This window comes from Dreissena polymorpha, chromosome 4, assembly GCF_020536995.1.
Source record: "Dreissena polymorpha isolate Duluth1 chromosome 4, UMN_Dpol_1.0, whole genome shotgun sequence".
Lineage (NCBI taxonomy): Eukaryota > Metazoa > Mollusca > Bivalvia > Myida > Dreissenidae > Dreissena > Dreissena polymorpha.
In genome coordinates, this window is record NC_068358.1 from 27,361,112 (window position 1) to 27,377,877 (window position 16,766).

The following is a 16,766-nucleotide window of genomic DNA, read 5'->3' on the forward strand; positions in this document are numbered from 1 at the left end:
GCATTATTTCTAGACATGTTATTTCTGAATAATGAGTATCATATCAGAGCACAAGTTTGGCTCCTTACCCATTACATACTATTTTTAAAGCAATAACTGCAATTATTTCAGTAATGGACAGACTTATCCAGGCCTTAACGCATACCACAGTCGGGAAGGCCTTGAGAACGGTTGGCGTTTCACACAGAGAGGAGGTGAGATCCAGTTAATCACCGGCGCCAACGGCTGTTCATATAGAGGAAACTCGCTCGACTAAGACTCGAGCACAGAGTGTGCTTATAACAGACCGCGCTGCTCGAGTTCAATTACATACAAAATTGCATATTCAAACATTTATAGACCAAGAGACGAAGTTGTCCCTCAATCACTCAACTGATTTTGTAATGCGTTTGAAGAAAAAAAGCAAATCAAGTCTTTATTTGCCATGACCTTGTTTAGTTAATGTTCGTGATCAGAAGAAACTTTGTAGAAAATCTTTACAAGATGGTAAATGAAAAATATTACACCTCCGAAATTATGGTTTCTTAAAAGTTTTTTTAAAATTTATATTAGTCTTACCACCTGCATAAAAATGTGGCGCATCAAGAATGGCCAGTTATGAGCAAAGGTATTAATTATTTAGAAAAGGCAACAACATGACATTTGATATTCATACTAAACATCAAAGTTTTGGATTTTGTTGTTTAATGAAGATTTTGGAAGTTATTGTGTTACATTAATATCATTAGTTTTCCGAGAGTTTTGACAGTCATTTTAAGAGGGCATGATTTGGACATATTTGTAATATACCAAATATTAACACGCTGACCATATAGTATCAGAAATAAAGTGTCCACGTGAAAGTATATTTGTTAACAAACGACGTATAAAAGTCGATGAAGAATGTTGCTATTGAGCATGTAGATGGATTGCGTTTCTATTCTGTTTGATCTCCTGTATATTTCCTAACGATTTATCACAGCTATTTATTCGAACAGCCACTTAGAGCTCTTGACATTTGCTAACGATTGTATTCAACGATATAATAGTGCATTTTGCTCTTTATTTATTCAGACCAAGACTTCACGAGACCACCGAGACCCATTCAGCGAAACCATGAATAACCTGAAGCAGAGGCGAGTGATGCTTAGATCAGTCTGTGCCAGGTATTCTCGTTTTATGTCCAGACTGCGCCCCACAGGTGTGGTGTGGTCACTAAAGTCGCCCGTCGCTCACTACTGCATTACCCCTAAGGCTGGATGTACAACCTGGAAGCAGATATTTCGCTTCCTCTCTGGCGACGTCCGTATTAGGTCTACAGTGGATACACCGTCTGACATTGACCGAATGTTTGTACACTATTATCCTCTGAAAAATATTAACGCGACAAAATTAATTGATCCGGTAATACAGGCCCGCATGACACACGAGTTTTCATTCATGATTAGTCGTAACCCGTACACACGCTTGTGGTCGGCATATATTGACAAATTTCTGCTTCCCGATTTCTGGAGAACAGACGCTCTGAATATGATACGTGCCGTTCGACAAAATGCATCTGAATACGATCTTAAGTGTGCCAATAATTTGTCATTTCAGGAGTTTCTTAAGTTCATTGTTATACAATTTCCTGTAAATTTAAATGAACATTGGCAGCCAATTTTCAAACTTTGCAACCCATGTCGAATAGATTATGATGTTATAGGGACACAAGAAACTTTCTTAGAAGACACAAAATACATCTTAAAAAGGATTGGTCTTGCTAATATTACAACGAAAATGTTTGCAAAAGAAAATCGCATTAAAGAGGAAGTGGAAATGTTGACAAAATACAACTTTAATCTAGAGACTCGAATACGTGAAGGATGCTTTGACAAACTTGACGTAGCCCATCGTCTTTGGAAAGCTTTTCAGTTCAACGGATACATTCACCGCTCAATTGCATTTCCATGGAAACGATTAGAGATGAGCAATTTTACTTCTGCACCGGTAGAGACTTTCTTAAAGCAAGTGATATTGGCAATGAACTTTCAGAGGGACAGCGACTTAGTGATGGGATCACAAAAGAAAGACATGATGTTGGAAGCGTATCAGCAAACGTCATCAGAGCTTCTCTCTAGAGTGCAAGCAGTGTATAATCTGGACTTTAAATTGTTTGGATATGATGTAAAGCTCATTTGAAAACATAATTATATATTGTGTCACGTTATTTAAAAAAAGGAATGCGTTCAAACATCACATTTATGTGATTGAAATATGTAGATACATGTGTAATAGCACAAAATGTGCCACAACTATCAGCCGTGTTCGAATAAAGAAAACTACATAAATAACCTCAAGTCCAAAACCCCTAATTCTTTGGATTGATTTTTCAAACTTCATGTAGATGACCACGGTTTAAATAATACTTTTATATTAAATGCCTTTTGTTGTCTACATTTCCCTGTATTTCATTTTTGGAATATTTATATTTATTTATGTTAATGTACGCATGTGTGTCTGTGTGTTTGTATGTAAATGTGTTAATGTCCTTAATATACTTTGAAAGTTAATTTTACATTGTTCACATTAATAACATAATTATTGCAAAAGCTTTGTGTGGCTTTTAAGGAGAACAACTTGCCAAGCATACAAAAATGCTGAGGCTTAACGTTTCTGTCACGCGGAATTGTTACATTAACAACAACAACACGAGTTTGAGTTAAGCCGTTTTTTCATGTGCCTTGGGTATCATTTTCACAGCTGCCGAGTTCCAAAACTGATATACAGATATGATAGGGCTCTAAAATGGCGATTGATTTCTATTAGTAGAAATCCGTAAAATACTGATAAAGCTGTCCCAGCTGATAAGAGGGTCGAGATGGGTTTTCGGACCTGATCTTCCCATAAAATCGTCGCTAAGAATATGGTCTTGGAATGTAGGCTTAGAGTGTTGTCCTTCATGTAGTTCGCAGATAAGACGACATGCACGTATTATCAATACACGCCCCCATGCGTTGTCAATGGCGACTGCGTTAGCGTAGAATTGTGATTTAAGATTTTATTTTATTTTTAAATAGCAAGTTCCAAAGTATAGTAACCTGCAAATTGCAATATATAATAATAATAATAATATATAAGGGTCATCGACTCCAGTATCCGAGACAACACACCTCATAAATGAGTTGTGTACTTTATAAAGTGATTATGCAACTTCCTCGAATACAGTTTTATAATCAGATCTTATTATTTATAAACTGCATTAGTTACTCGACTGGTGAAACAGATTGTCGAGATGACACATTGCAACTTTCTGTAACAGATTGAAAAGGTAAAGTACAGTGTACATCAAGGAGGGAAATGCAACTGATGACTAATACGTTTTCGTTAATGTGTAATCCTCGTTAAAAATAATAAAGCATTACAAACGCAAAACAATTAAACGATTTGGATACAGTTTATGGTTTTCGTTAAAAACTCAAAAACTCCTAGCCCATTTGACAACATTCTAAATGAATTCATCAAGTCCACTTTACATCTACTCATGCCTGTTTATTGCAAACTATTTAACTATACACTAGAAACCGGGTTCACCCCAATAAACTGGCTCAATGGAATCATTATACCCATATTCAAAAACAAAGGTGACCCTAAAGATCCTAGTAACTACAGACCCATCACTATCCTCAGCTGCCTTTGAAAACTTTTTACTTCAATACTTAACAATAGACTTACTAAGTTCTTAAACGAAAACAATATCTTGGATGAAAATCAAGCTGGCTTTAGGCAAGGCTATTCCTGCTCTGATCACATATTTATTTTAAACTCACTTATTGAATTAATGAAAAAAAAAGAAAAAAAATTATACTGCGCATTTATAGACTTCTCCCAAGCCTTTGATAAAGTCTGGAGTATTGGCCTCTGGCAGAAACTTATCAAACAAAATATAACTGGTAAATTCCTGTTTTTAGTTCAAAACATGTATAGCAACATCAAATCTAGTATATCACTTAATGGCAACATATCAGAACAATTCATATCAGAAATTGGCGTAAAACAAGGTGAAAACCTCTCCCCTCTTCTATTCTCCCTCTTCTTTAATGATCTGCAAACACATATGCACCTTCAAGGCTCAGTTGGTATTGAACTAACTAATCCTATAGACCTAACTTTGTGGCGAAACTACTCATATTACTTTATGCTGATGACACTGTTATTCTCTCTGACTCAGAAACTGACTTCCAAAACTGTTTAAACATATTTTATTATTACTGTGAAAACTGGCATCTAAAAATGAATCTCAGCAAAACTAAAATAATAATTTTTGGTGCTAGACAACTTCAAAACTTACACTTTACACTTGGCAACCAGCCTGTAAACATAACTGACCGCTATCACTATTTAGGCATAACACACTCAAGCAATGGCTCTTTCCTTAATGCAAGAAAACACCTAGCTGAACAAGCAACAAAATGATTGAACCTATTATATACAAGAGCAAACAATGCCGAACTTCCTATTGATTTAATTCTTAAACTCTTCGATCACACTGTGCTACCAATTTTAACATATGGTTCAGAAATATTTGGTTTTGAAAATATTGATATCTTGGAAAGAGTCCACAACAACTTCCTCAAAAAAATAACTAAAGCCCGAAAATCTTCTCCTATAGCTTTTTTGTATGGTGAACTTGGCAGGCACCCTATTGAAATTAATATCCAAAGCCGTATGATTTCGTTCTGGTGTAGAACCCTACAAGGCAAAGAACAAAAACAATCATATCAGATTTATAAGTATATGATGAACCTTCCAAATCCAACCTTTAAATGGTCAAACAAAATAAAAGAAATACTCACATCAGTTAACTTAAGTAATCTATGGGATAACCAGTTTCAAATAAACCAAAATAATATTCACCGCTTAGGTAAATCAAAGTTACTTCTTCAGTTCCAAACCCAATGGCACCATCAATTACAGCAAACACACAAAGGACAAATATATACCAGCTTCAAACAATCACCATCCCTTGAAAACTACTTCATTAAACTTACCAAAAATGAATACACTTACCTTTTCCAATTCAGGACTGCTAACCACTGGTTCCCAGTCGAAACAGGTCGCTATGACGGAACCCCATACGAAGATAGAATTTGTTGGCTATGTAACTCAGATCAAGTTGGCACATAACACCACTATCTGCTTAATTGTGATTTCTTTAATACTGACAGAAAACAATTCCTAGGTAATAACCTCCGCAATGCTACTCTAAGCTCATTCTTATCAACTGAATCCTTACCTGTACTTAAAAGTACAAGTAAATTTATTCGCTCCATATTCAGTAAATTTAAACGCTAACAAAGATCAAATACTACAACATACTTGCCTATAAATGCAAATGCCACCAGACTTCAAAAATCATACCATATTTTCTACCAAAGTGCATTAATTGGTCGCAAGCGTATGTTTAGTTTTTACCCTTATGCATTAGTATGCACTTAGAAATGAAATTCTGTTTCAAACCTGTGTACTGTAGCCACCCATTTATTATCAATAATGTCTCATTTATGTCTAAATACACTTATACATTGTTTATTGCTCATGAAGCCCTAGAATATATTTTCTAGCCATTATTAATGTTATTGTATTATCATTTTTTACATGTAAATACATTATACAGAATTATATTCTACATGACGTAATTTACCTACTGTATTGTAGTGTCTTAGTATTTTATATAAATAAATAGTGGTGCATTTACACATTCTCTATCAGGATAGTTCCCCATAGACCATCTATACTCCTTTTTCGTTTCGGTTAGGTGGTCGTTACAGGGGAACAAAATGATCATATTGACAACCGACAAAAGTTCATTAATATTTACGCTCTTAAATGTATAAGCGCAGTTTCCCTTAAATGTTAATAAATATATAACTGCTATGTCTAAGAAATCATTTTTCTTTTCACCTTTTTACTCTATTCCCAAAGATCACCTATATATTTCATTTTTTGTTTAGGTGATCTGACACAACATGTGTCAAATTTGGGAAAATAGTCAGATTCTATATTTGATTTAAGGGTAACGATTTATGTTCATCATTACATTGCTCTACCAACAAAGATACAAATGTATAACCTATCCTCCCTTTACTTACTTGAAAATACTTAATGTGTTTATCAGTGTGTGAAATGCAATTAAATGTGTTATATTATTATTTCATCCGTTTACATATGATTGTATTGATTTTGCACTGTGTTTGCTTATATTGTTTTTCTTATATTGTATTATGTATTTATCATGACTGTACCCCTATATTTCCCATGCGTTTGACATAAGCATATTTTTTATTTTTGTTTTTATTTTTTCTACACGGGTTATTTGATAAAAAAAAAAGCCTGCATCTTTTAGATACGTTACAAATCTGTACATAAATTTGTTTGCTATTTATAGCCCTGGCTTTTTATATCAGTACTTTTGCGGATCTTTATAAACCAGCTAAAAATTCATAATTTAACTGGCTGTCTAATGTAACCATTATTTAATTCATTATTAAGTGGTTAAAAGTCACTTCTTAATAACCCCTAGGCTAAGCTCATTCTTCCAACATGTTGTACACACAATTAATGCATCAATTTGCTTAATCCTAACGGTCTTACCTATTGTTCCCGCGATAGGCACAGCTGACATCTCGGGTATCTCTAATTGGACATTATCCAGTCGACCATGATTTATTTATGCCATTGACAAATCCCATTGTAAATTGCCCTCGTGTGCGGTAGCAGTCGAGCGTATAAACCACGTCAAAATGACTTAAACCATTCGAACAATAGAAACTAAATCTATCAACAGCAAGTAGCAATATTGCTTTATTCTCGCTAATTTAACTTGCACCTTTAAAATTAGTCCATATAAACGGACTCCCAGAACCTTCGATAATTTTTGCTATGGCGGCTCTGGGAGTCCATATGCACTCCTTCATACACATGGGTGCAGTGCAGCGCACGGAATCCGTGCGCTTCACTAAACAGAGTTACAGACGTCGTTCGAGACACGTTGAGGAAAATAATGAATAAACTTCATAACCATGTTAAATTAACCTGAATGGAAACCTACGGATGTTATCCTTTGCATGCATCCGATAAAAACACGACGATTTTCAACACACTTTTCTCGCTGACATGTTATGTTTAAATTTGAAACAGTGTATTCTGTATCGAATACCACATCGTTATCGACTGTTTGGCTCCAACACATAACGCGACGTACAAAATATTGGTGTAATGCGACCTGACCTATATTGGGTCAATTTTCCAATATGGCGGATACAGCGTACAAAACAAAACCTTAGTCAATACAAATCAATTATTTCTTGCTTTAATGGTACCATTTGGATGAGTTTGTGGTTTAGATAGGTAAGTTTTAATAAGCTCTTGCAGTTTCAGTGTTCAATAACCTTTGAAATGTTGATAACATGTTGCACCCATTGTTAAGAGAGAGCGCATTGCAACTCTCAGCCTAAGCTGAGAGTTGAATTATTGCAACTACCTTTGAAATAAGAAATTTTACTTTAAGCAAATGGATCCCAAATCAGCGCGTGCTATAGAAAACGACACCGCACAATTAAGGTTAAAGATCACTAACAATACTAGAATCATCGACATATCGGGCTACATAATTAATAACCAAACATAACATCATTCGCGGGGAATAACGATTATGTATGATTATTGGTTTTGCTTCATCCTACCAATTTAATATTTTCATACATATCTATTCATTATACCGTTCATTCCTCCACTCTCACTGTATAGTATGTGTTGCTGTTGTAAAAATTATCGGAAATCCAAATACTGTACGTAATATTGTACTTTGTTATATTGCCCATATTGTATATGTCATATACTTGGGTGAAAATAAAGTTCTGTTCTGTTCTGTCGTCTTCGTTTTTTGCCTGGACCATACACACTAATCAAGGGTTACATCATAAACACGACAGGATATTAATTGAGTAACGGTGTATAAAAGCAAAAAATTATAGTTTCAACACACATGCATCGAATCTTGAATGGAGTGTTAGATAGCTTCGTATTAAAATCCACAATATTGATATTCATATTATATCGATCGAGTGGTGGATTATCTATAAGGCCAACATAAAATAAGTTGTTTGTTTCCACTGACATCACCGAACAACAGGGCATGATGAAGGGACCTTTTCTCGTTGTAAATTGACACAATTGAAGAAAAAAACATTCAGATTCACACAATTTCGTTGTAGATATGATATTTTCAAGAAGGCAGTAATACTGAACATTTACCATGCTAAAAATATCTATTATATGCATCTTTTAGATTTTAAACACCTGAAAATTATAAAGCGTTACAAACGCAAAACGATTGAATGGATAGTTAAGTTATATTGTTCGACACTACAAGGATTGCTTATATAGAGTATAAAATACACCACGCACTGTATGAGCACGGATATGCGAGTGTTTGAGCGTTAGACTTTTACTCAAAAGGTAAATGGTACGAGACTAGTTGAGGTTGCCTTTTTTTTTTATTGTATTATTGTTTTTACTAGAGCTTAAAGCATTTAATGGTAAACTGCAATGCATGCTAAAATACGTCTGTTTAAAGGTTAATAAATAATAATGATCAATTGTATCAAAAATGATAAAACACTCAATTTAAAATTCAAAACAGTACTTCTGGTTAGTTAAAACAAATAAGTCTTCACACTTAAACACTTTATTTGAGTGATGGTTCTAATACTGTTGATGGTCGGGGTTTTTTTTCTAAAAAAATGTTTTATCATATAAAACATACAACGTAGAACATAAAGGTAAAGATTGATAATTTCTCTTTTAAATAATCATGTTCTGGCTCATTAAATACTTTATTCACTTATCATATCGGATTACCAACTTGGCGATCTGTCAGTTTGATGGCAATAAAATCGGGTTGTTTATAGTTTCGTATCCGCATTTCATGTCATAAACATGTGTCGTACGTTTGTTAACTCAGATTGCAATCGTGTGATTGTTTTATATGTCTGCTTATTGCTCGTAGTAGATCGTATCTTGCTATGGACGCAATACGCATATAGGTAAGGAACACTATTGGTATGATATGCATTTCTTATCGACTTAGATATACGAATTAACTAATTAATTAGCATTATTTTTGGATTTTGTTATGTGTGGAGGGTCGATTTAACACTTATGCTAAATCAGATGATTTGGCATCTGAACATATTTTACAGAAAAATTTGAAATACTTAAAAATCCATAAAAGCTGTACTTGCTCAGTTTTGATAGATAACTATAAATGAACCGTTTCACGTATTCATTAAACAACAATACATGTGCAAAACAATATTATTTTATTAATTTTTTCAACGCAGGCATACGGCCTTGTTAAGTAGAGTTAAAGGCTAATCTCATACGAGGAATGTACGTCAATGATCAATTTATGTTTGCATAACATACTTAGTGTACATGTGACCGCTAATATCGGCTTACAAACGTTGCATTGTTAAAAGATCTATTCACTTATAATTGAAATCATACCACTCTAAGGACCTTTAAAATATCGATGTTGTGTTTATACGCGTTTAGTTCTGGATATTTTGGGTAAATAAATAAAAACGATATGGTGTTTGGATGAAATATAACGTGTTATTCATTTGGAAAATTTAAGTGTTATAAAGACGTGTTTACCTATATAGGCACATTTAGAAGAATTCATGAAATTCACAGATTTTATCAAGTGAAATAAATAGTAATAACATAACAAAAAATGTAAATAAAGAAAATTTTCATCTATGTCTGTTATTCATATATTTTGCTAATGTTTACCCACCTTTTTGGAAGGGATGGATCTCTGTCAACAATTACGAATGTAAAGCCGTAAATCTTTGAATAATTCCTTTTAAGCAACTTAAATCTCAGCCTGTCTGTTCTGATTGTACCATAAACGAAGGGAACCATGAGCTCGTCTTCAATCAAGCTGACAATAGCGCTTGATATCGGTGCTCGCCATTCCGGTTACGCCTATTCCCTCACGGATGACCCCGGTAACGTGGTTTGTAGCTCGTTTGGTGACGTCACAAGGACGGCTTCTAGTATACTGCTTAACAAAGGTAACGTTAGCTGGCCGCTCGTAAGTTATATCGATATTTAAATGCTAATTAACCAAGTTCATTTAACTTATTAAATTACTTTTTAAGTTTATGTGATATATTAACACGTTTGATCCAGAGTATCGTCGAGTTTTGCCAGACACGCCCACCATTACTAATAATGAGCGAATCGGATGTAGACAAAATTTCAAAGGCTCCCTGTTACCAAATCGTCTCTGTTTGGTTAGACCCTAGGTATAAGGTATTTGAGTATAAAACTCGGTGCTAGTTGCAACCGCTTTCCAACATGATCAACGCATGCGTATTGCAGACGGTCAATTCCTGTCATTTGGACACGATGCCGAGGCTCAGTTCCAGACGACAAAGTTAGCAGGAAGTCAGATTGGTCTGCTTTACCGAAACTTCAAGCGTGCCCTCTACATAAATGTAGGTGTATGTCTTGGGCTGGATTGTTCAGTTTAAATAGCTTTCATTTTTAGATTGATGTTGGAATATAATTTCGGAAACGAATTATGAACTTTACTTTTGCAAGGGTTTAAACAAGAGGACAGACATTGATGACGTCAGTGGGAAGGCCAGTCGGAAAGTGTACGATTTGTTTGTAATGGCCATCAGGTACCTCAAAAACCACGCTTTACGCGCGCTGAACCGTCACGTGGCCACATATAGCGAAAACGAGGCGCGATACGTCATCGTGGTTCCCGCGTTCGCGACAGACCGGGCAAAGTGGTTTGTTCGACAAGCGATGATGCAGGTTTGTACATTCAGGTCAAACAAACACGAACGAAAATATATCCCAACAATTTAACTGTTATCGAACATTATCATTGTAAGTTGCATGGTTGCCTATTATGACATTTGTTACGTATTACGTTGATGTGCAAGACATAATATCGTCCTATGAACGGCATATAAGTCTCTTAATTGCAATCAGCGATCTTAAAAATAGCTAAATATTCACCATTTGTCTGTGCTATCACGTGTAAAGGGACATTGTTGAAATTTTATTCAAGCAAAGTCTAATTTCTGTTTGAACATATTTGGACTTCCTTGCTTTTTAAAGTGGCTTCTTTCGTTTTATCGCCAGCGGTCTTTGATGCTATCAGCGCTTTTATTTCATTATCTAGGCTGGCATTGAGGCCAACAGGATAGCCCTTGCCTACGAAGGTGAAATGGCGTCCCTGTGGGCTCAGCGCATGCTTGGATCCGTATCCAAGAAAGGGACGAAGTATATGGTTGTCAACATAGGTGGTAAGAACACCAGTGACGATTTGTTGCTCTATATGAATCCGTGTTGGTCATAATGTATTCTGATAGAAACATTGGTTTTGCTTAATTTCACTGGATTTCTAGACTGGTAAAAATTGTTAAATTCTTTGTTATTGCTTTAAACACACACACACACACATTACATAATCCGAAAAAAAGTCATTATTGAGGATGCATGTAACCATAAAAACGTGATGATCATGTAGTAATTTCACAGGAGACGTTGTGGACATTGTCGCCCATCAGTCAGTAGACAACGGTCACGTGGAATCATTGGGCGCGCCTAGCGGTGGCTTGTGGGGAGGAGAGAATGCAGTCACGTGTTTCCAGTCGTTTTTCTCACTTCTTTTCGGGCTGTCTGTAGTGGAGACCTACGCGTCGACTCAATTGGCCAACTGGCTCTCTTTTGTGCATAAGGCGATGACGGATATAGAAAACATGGAAGCTGGTGAAGCTACTCGGACATTCACAATCCCTAAAAAAATAGTTGACATGGCTTGCAAAAGTAAAGGCATGTCAGACTCATCAGAACTTGAAAAAGAGATTTCAACTCCCATTTGTGGCGGTCATTTTGAACTCCATGGCAACAGCTTAAAGGTGATGGCTGCCGCCATTGCAGGAATGTATCAGTTCACGGTCTTTCATGTCAAAAACGCGGTGGATACCCTCCTTACACACGTGGGAGCTTTCGATTACGTGATTGTTGTCGGAGGCATGAGCAAGTGTCCGATTTTCCGGAAGCAACTACAGGACCGGCTGGCCAAAGTGTCATTTCCGGAAGACGGCGACGTGTTCACTGTTCAAGGAGCAGTTTTGTTCGGTAACGACGAATCGCTTGTGAGATCGCGATACGTGTCAGTTACATATGGACTCCACATGACGGTCCCTTACGACGAATCAAAACACAAGGAAGGCAACACAGTCGATATAAATGGCATTAAAATGTGCACCGATAGTTTTCATCCGATTATCAGAGCTGGAAGTAAATTGAAGTACGATGAATCGATTCACGAAAATGACATACCGCTGTCTGCAGACGACAAAGTACAGGAAGTCAAAATAGTCTCGTGTGGTCTGGTTCCCAATCTTCCTACTCTAGCGACTCACTTTTCTGTTAACCGGGAAGCAGTTATAAAGTTTCCTCTTCCGTTTGGATGCCAGGTGGAGAACAAAGCGTTCGAAAGGGTCGCACAAGTTGGGGGTACCGAACTCTCGTTTAAGTTCACGTTCAAAAAGGGACCACGAGAAACATTTGTACGGTATTTGGAATATGAGTGATAAATATCCTTTCGCGAACGACCATGACTTCTTAATATATGCGCATGCATGTGCTAATTCTTTTTTATGTTTTATTTTGCAGACGACCTCAACATGGTCAAAACACTTGACCGTGGTTAAAGAGGTAAATGTGTAAGAATGTAGTTGCACGTATAGTAACAAATATTACACATTTACTTTGCACTTGCTATTGAGTATTTTCGTAATTTATCTTAACAAATTATTTTAGAATACCCTGATATACCTAATATTGAGCGAACAGTTTATTAAAATATGGTTTGTATTTATCTGAACGCTTTTTTTATAAAAAGGCATTGCCGAAAAGAGATATTTGAGTGGATTTGCCATCCAGCAAAGTTTGAAATGACTCGCCGACTTAGTGATATTCGACTTACTCGCGGACCAGGGAAATTTGAATGGACTTGCAGACCTGTGATACATGTATTTCAATCGACTCCCCGACCTGTGATATCCGAATAGACTCGTGGACCAGTGAACTTTTAATAGAATCGCCGATCAGTGTAATTTGAATTTCCGATGTAGCTACAAAGCAAAGCGCCAAAGGCATTGAAAGTTTGTTTGCAAGATAAAGGGAAGTTTCTGCTGAAGTAAATGTTAAACGAACAGTTAACTAGTAAAAATCTAAAATTCTATATAAGAGAAAGTTTATTTAAGAATAAGTACAAATAAATGACACGAGAAGTGATGAAATGATGCTGCAAAACATCCTATATAAAACGGAAAATAAGAAACACGTATCAGGGGAACTTGGTATTTTGCGAGCAAGTAAATATCCGGATATAAATGTTTTAATTTGGAGAAAAATAGTTCCCTACAGATATGTCCGTTGATTGTTTATTGAAAATATGAAGTAAATATTGCTCTCAACTATTACAGGCTCATTTAAGATTGTTGTACTGGTTGATAATTGACGTCATTATAACATCATTGTTATTTGCGGGACTGAACGACTTTTTCGTTCGGAAGCTAAGGTCAAAGTTACATCTTTGTTATTGTTTGTTGTTGTTTTGTTTGTTATAGATATTAAAATTGTTACGATCGCTTCATTTTTTTAAGCAGAAATGAACACTTCGTTATTGTTGTTGTGTTGTTGTTGTTATATTTACCGACCACGTTACTTAAGCATATTAGTGCACGCTGTATTTCTGAAGTTTTTCATCGTTATCGAAAGTATTCAAAGAATTTAAAATAATATTCAACATATTTTGCAGATTAATATAAAAAATACTTTAATTTGACCCCCCCCCCCCCCCCCCCAAAGCGCAAGGTAAGTGTTTGCCGTCACAAAGTTAAACTTGTTTACAGCCCTAGAAAAATCGCAAGACATTCAAGAAACAAGACAATTTTATATTTATTTAAAGTAACGTATCCCATTTTAAAATATATTGATAAAACAAAATAAATACATCAAATACGACGAGATTCATCCTGTTCTATATACATAAATTAGTATGCAATAAGTTAGCTTAAACTGGTAGGAACAGATTTATTAGCAATATGGACACTATGAAACTAGTTGTTGACCTAAGATAATTTAATTAAAATCTCGTTCCCGTCCACGTTTTAAAGGGAATAGTCACAGCGTATCGCATTATTTCAGATGTCATTAAATATTATTGCTAACAAATATATGATGTTTATTATAGTCTTTACTAATTCTATTTCTTTACTTTACTAAAAAAACTGCCATAGCCGGGATTCGAATCCATGTCTTCTGGCAGCCTAAGTGGACGCGCTACCACTGCGCCAAGCAGACTTTCTGTAAAGCCTCGAATCAAGGTCGCTGTCGGCATCCGTGAATTGTTCATTTCAATAATTGTCAGAAACTTACCTACTTTTAAAATAATAATCGTTTAATTTTAGTCAGTGTTTTAAACAGTTATGAAAAATATGAAATTTCAAAAAATGAAAACAGACGCTTGCATCTTACACTTGCGTCCAGGCAATCAGAAAAAAGGTAACATCGGCGTATATTTACCAATTGCCGGGCATTTTTCGGACCGCACAAAATACCACGTTACTGCGAAACGTGTTTCTGATATTCTGATTTTCGACATAGTAGTCTGTTGGCATACTGCCAACAGATTAAAAATGAAAGGACCTTAACCCCAGAGACGCTCCGTGACACCAACATCTTAACTGTTCTGAGCAAGTAGCTCTCAAAAGGTTTTACAAAAGACTGAAACAGAAAATGTCTGACAAAGTTTCATAAATATTGAGCAATAAATGTGGCCTATAGCGTGCCATTTGAACCATTCATGAATATGAGATGCAATTTAGATAGGAGTGTTCATTTCATTTATCAGTGTGGTCGTAATAAAGAGTCATTAGTTTTAACCGATATCAAAGTGTTCATAATACGATAGCGCATTACGGCAACATACAACCGGTACTAATCTGCGTCCCGCTCTAGTGGGACTCATTCTATCGCGTGGCATCGGATACAACATGAACGCTTTTATATCATTGAAGATTGACTCTTAAAAGAGTTGCATTGTCATCAATACAAATTACGACCGTCCTCAAATTCCGAATCAAATCATGTATCATTGTGCTGTTACACAGCATGTATTACATCGATGATATTGTCTAACCAGGTTTTGCCCATACTCCCCAGGTCCTCGGACGTTTGAGACGACGTTACCTTGGTCACAACATGCCCAGTCAAGCCTATGCCGTTCAGCTTCCGTGGGTACTGTTAACATAACGTTGATTAAATAATCATGTGTGACTAACACAGGCTTGAGCTGATGGTAAATATACGTTGTCCATAAAAACGTATCCAGATTTCAACGCTCTTATAAAAGAGCTAGCCATGCATATGGCAGGTTCAATTTTCAAACACTAGACAACTTTGACAAAATAGAGCTCACAGGGAAGTGTATAAGTACACAACCAGTGAACAACTTGCACAAAATAGAGCTCTAAATAAGGTGTATACGTATACGACCAAAAGACAACTTACACCAAATAGAGCTCGCCATAAAGTTTATAAGTATACGAACAGTAGACAACTTACACAAAAATAAGCTCCCCATAAAGTTTATAAGTTAACAACCAGTAGACATCTTACACTAAAAAGAGCTCACAATAAAGTGAATAAGTAAACAACCAGTAGACAACTTACATCAACTAGAGCTTGCCATAACGTGTATAAGCACAGGTGGTTAGCGTGTGGCTATGATATTAATTAGTGAAAACATCATTTTGAATGATAAATAATCATATTATAACGAAAAATTAACTTTTCTGAAAAAAAATATTTCACTATCAAATATATATATAACAAGGTATGCAACTCAAAATCAGCCCAAAACGGGGTGCATCGCTTTGAACAGCCATATCTTTATCAATTTTGCAGTGATTTTCACGATTTCGGTCTTATTCAACGCAGAAATGAATTTCCTTTCTGGAAATGCATATGTCTTGCAATATTTTTACAAATGCTGGGTCAACTTTTAAGAAATAACACGATACACAACACGCATCACCCAGTTGACAGTGATCATGCTGTCTTTAAGACTGAAATCTTCACGGAGTAAAGGGCAACTTCCCTATAAAGTTCATGTAGTTCGATACCATAATTCAATAAAACGTATGAAAAAACATTATTACCGTTCTTGTCGTAACATTCTGCATCAAGACTAACTATCCAGCGCCGTTTGAAACCTTTGTTTACATACATTTCAACTAACTGACATTTTAAACATACGAGTGATTTCATTGGTCCAATGCGGAGGTGTGTCTTTACAACTGGAGATTTCATTCATAAAGAATACATGATCACTGTCAACTGGGTCATGCGTGTTGTGTATCGTGTTATTTCTTAAAAGTTGACCCAGCATTTGTAAAAATATTGCAAGACATATACATTTCCAGAAAGGAAATTAATTTCTGCGTTGAATAAGACCGAGATCGTGAAAATCGCTGCAAAATTGATGAAGATATGGCTGTTCAAAGCGATGCACCCCGTTTTGGGCTGATTTTGAGTTGCATACCTTGTTATATATATATTTGATAGTGAATTTTTTTTTTTCAGAAAAGTTAATTTTTTGTTATAATATGATTATGTATCATTCAAAATGATGTTTTCACTAA

The 16,766-nt window shown here is 35.7% G+C and overlaps 1 protein-coding gene and 1 long non-coding RNA gene across 2 annotated transcripts; both read left to right on the top strand.

Moving 5' to 3' along the window:
• Window positions 1-9,523: 9,523 nt before the first annotated feature.
• Window positions 9,524-10,515, top strand: LOC127876416 (uncharacterized). The gene is made up of 3 exons (XR_008047849.1): window positions 9,524-9,591; window positions 9,895-10,100; window positions 10,411-10,515. It is a non-coding gene; the product is annotated as an uncharacterized LOC127876416 (long non-coding RNA).
• Window positions 10,516-10,704: 189 nt separating this feature from the next.
• Window positions 10,705-12,647, top strand: LOC127878307 (uncharacterized). The gene is made up of 3 exons (XM_052424828.1): window positions 10,705-10,854; window positions 11,228-11,351; window positions 11,587-12,647. Exons 1-3 carry the CDS (start codon window positions 10,705-10,707, stop codon window positions 12,645-12,647), a joined length of 1,335 nt encoding a protein of 444 aa, XP_052280788.1.
• Window positions 12,648-16,766: the final 4,119 nt, after the last annotated feature.

Coding starts and splice junctions, on each gene's coding strand:
- LOC127878307 (XM_052424828.1), top strand. CDS start 10,705: ATGGCCATCAGGTACCTCAAAAACCACGCTTTACGCGCGCTGAACCGT. Junction 10,855..11,227: donor TTCGACAAGCGATGATGCAG/GTTTGTACATTC, acceptor TTCATTATCTAG/GCTGGCATTGAGGCCAACAG. Junction 11,352..11,586: donor TATGGTTGTCAACATAGGTG/GTAAGAACACCA, acceptor GTAATTTCACAG/GAGACGTTGTGGACATTGTC.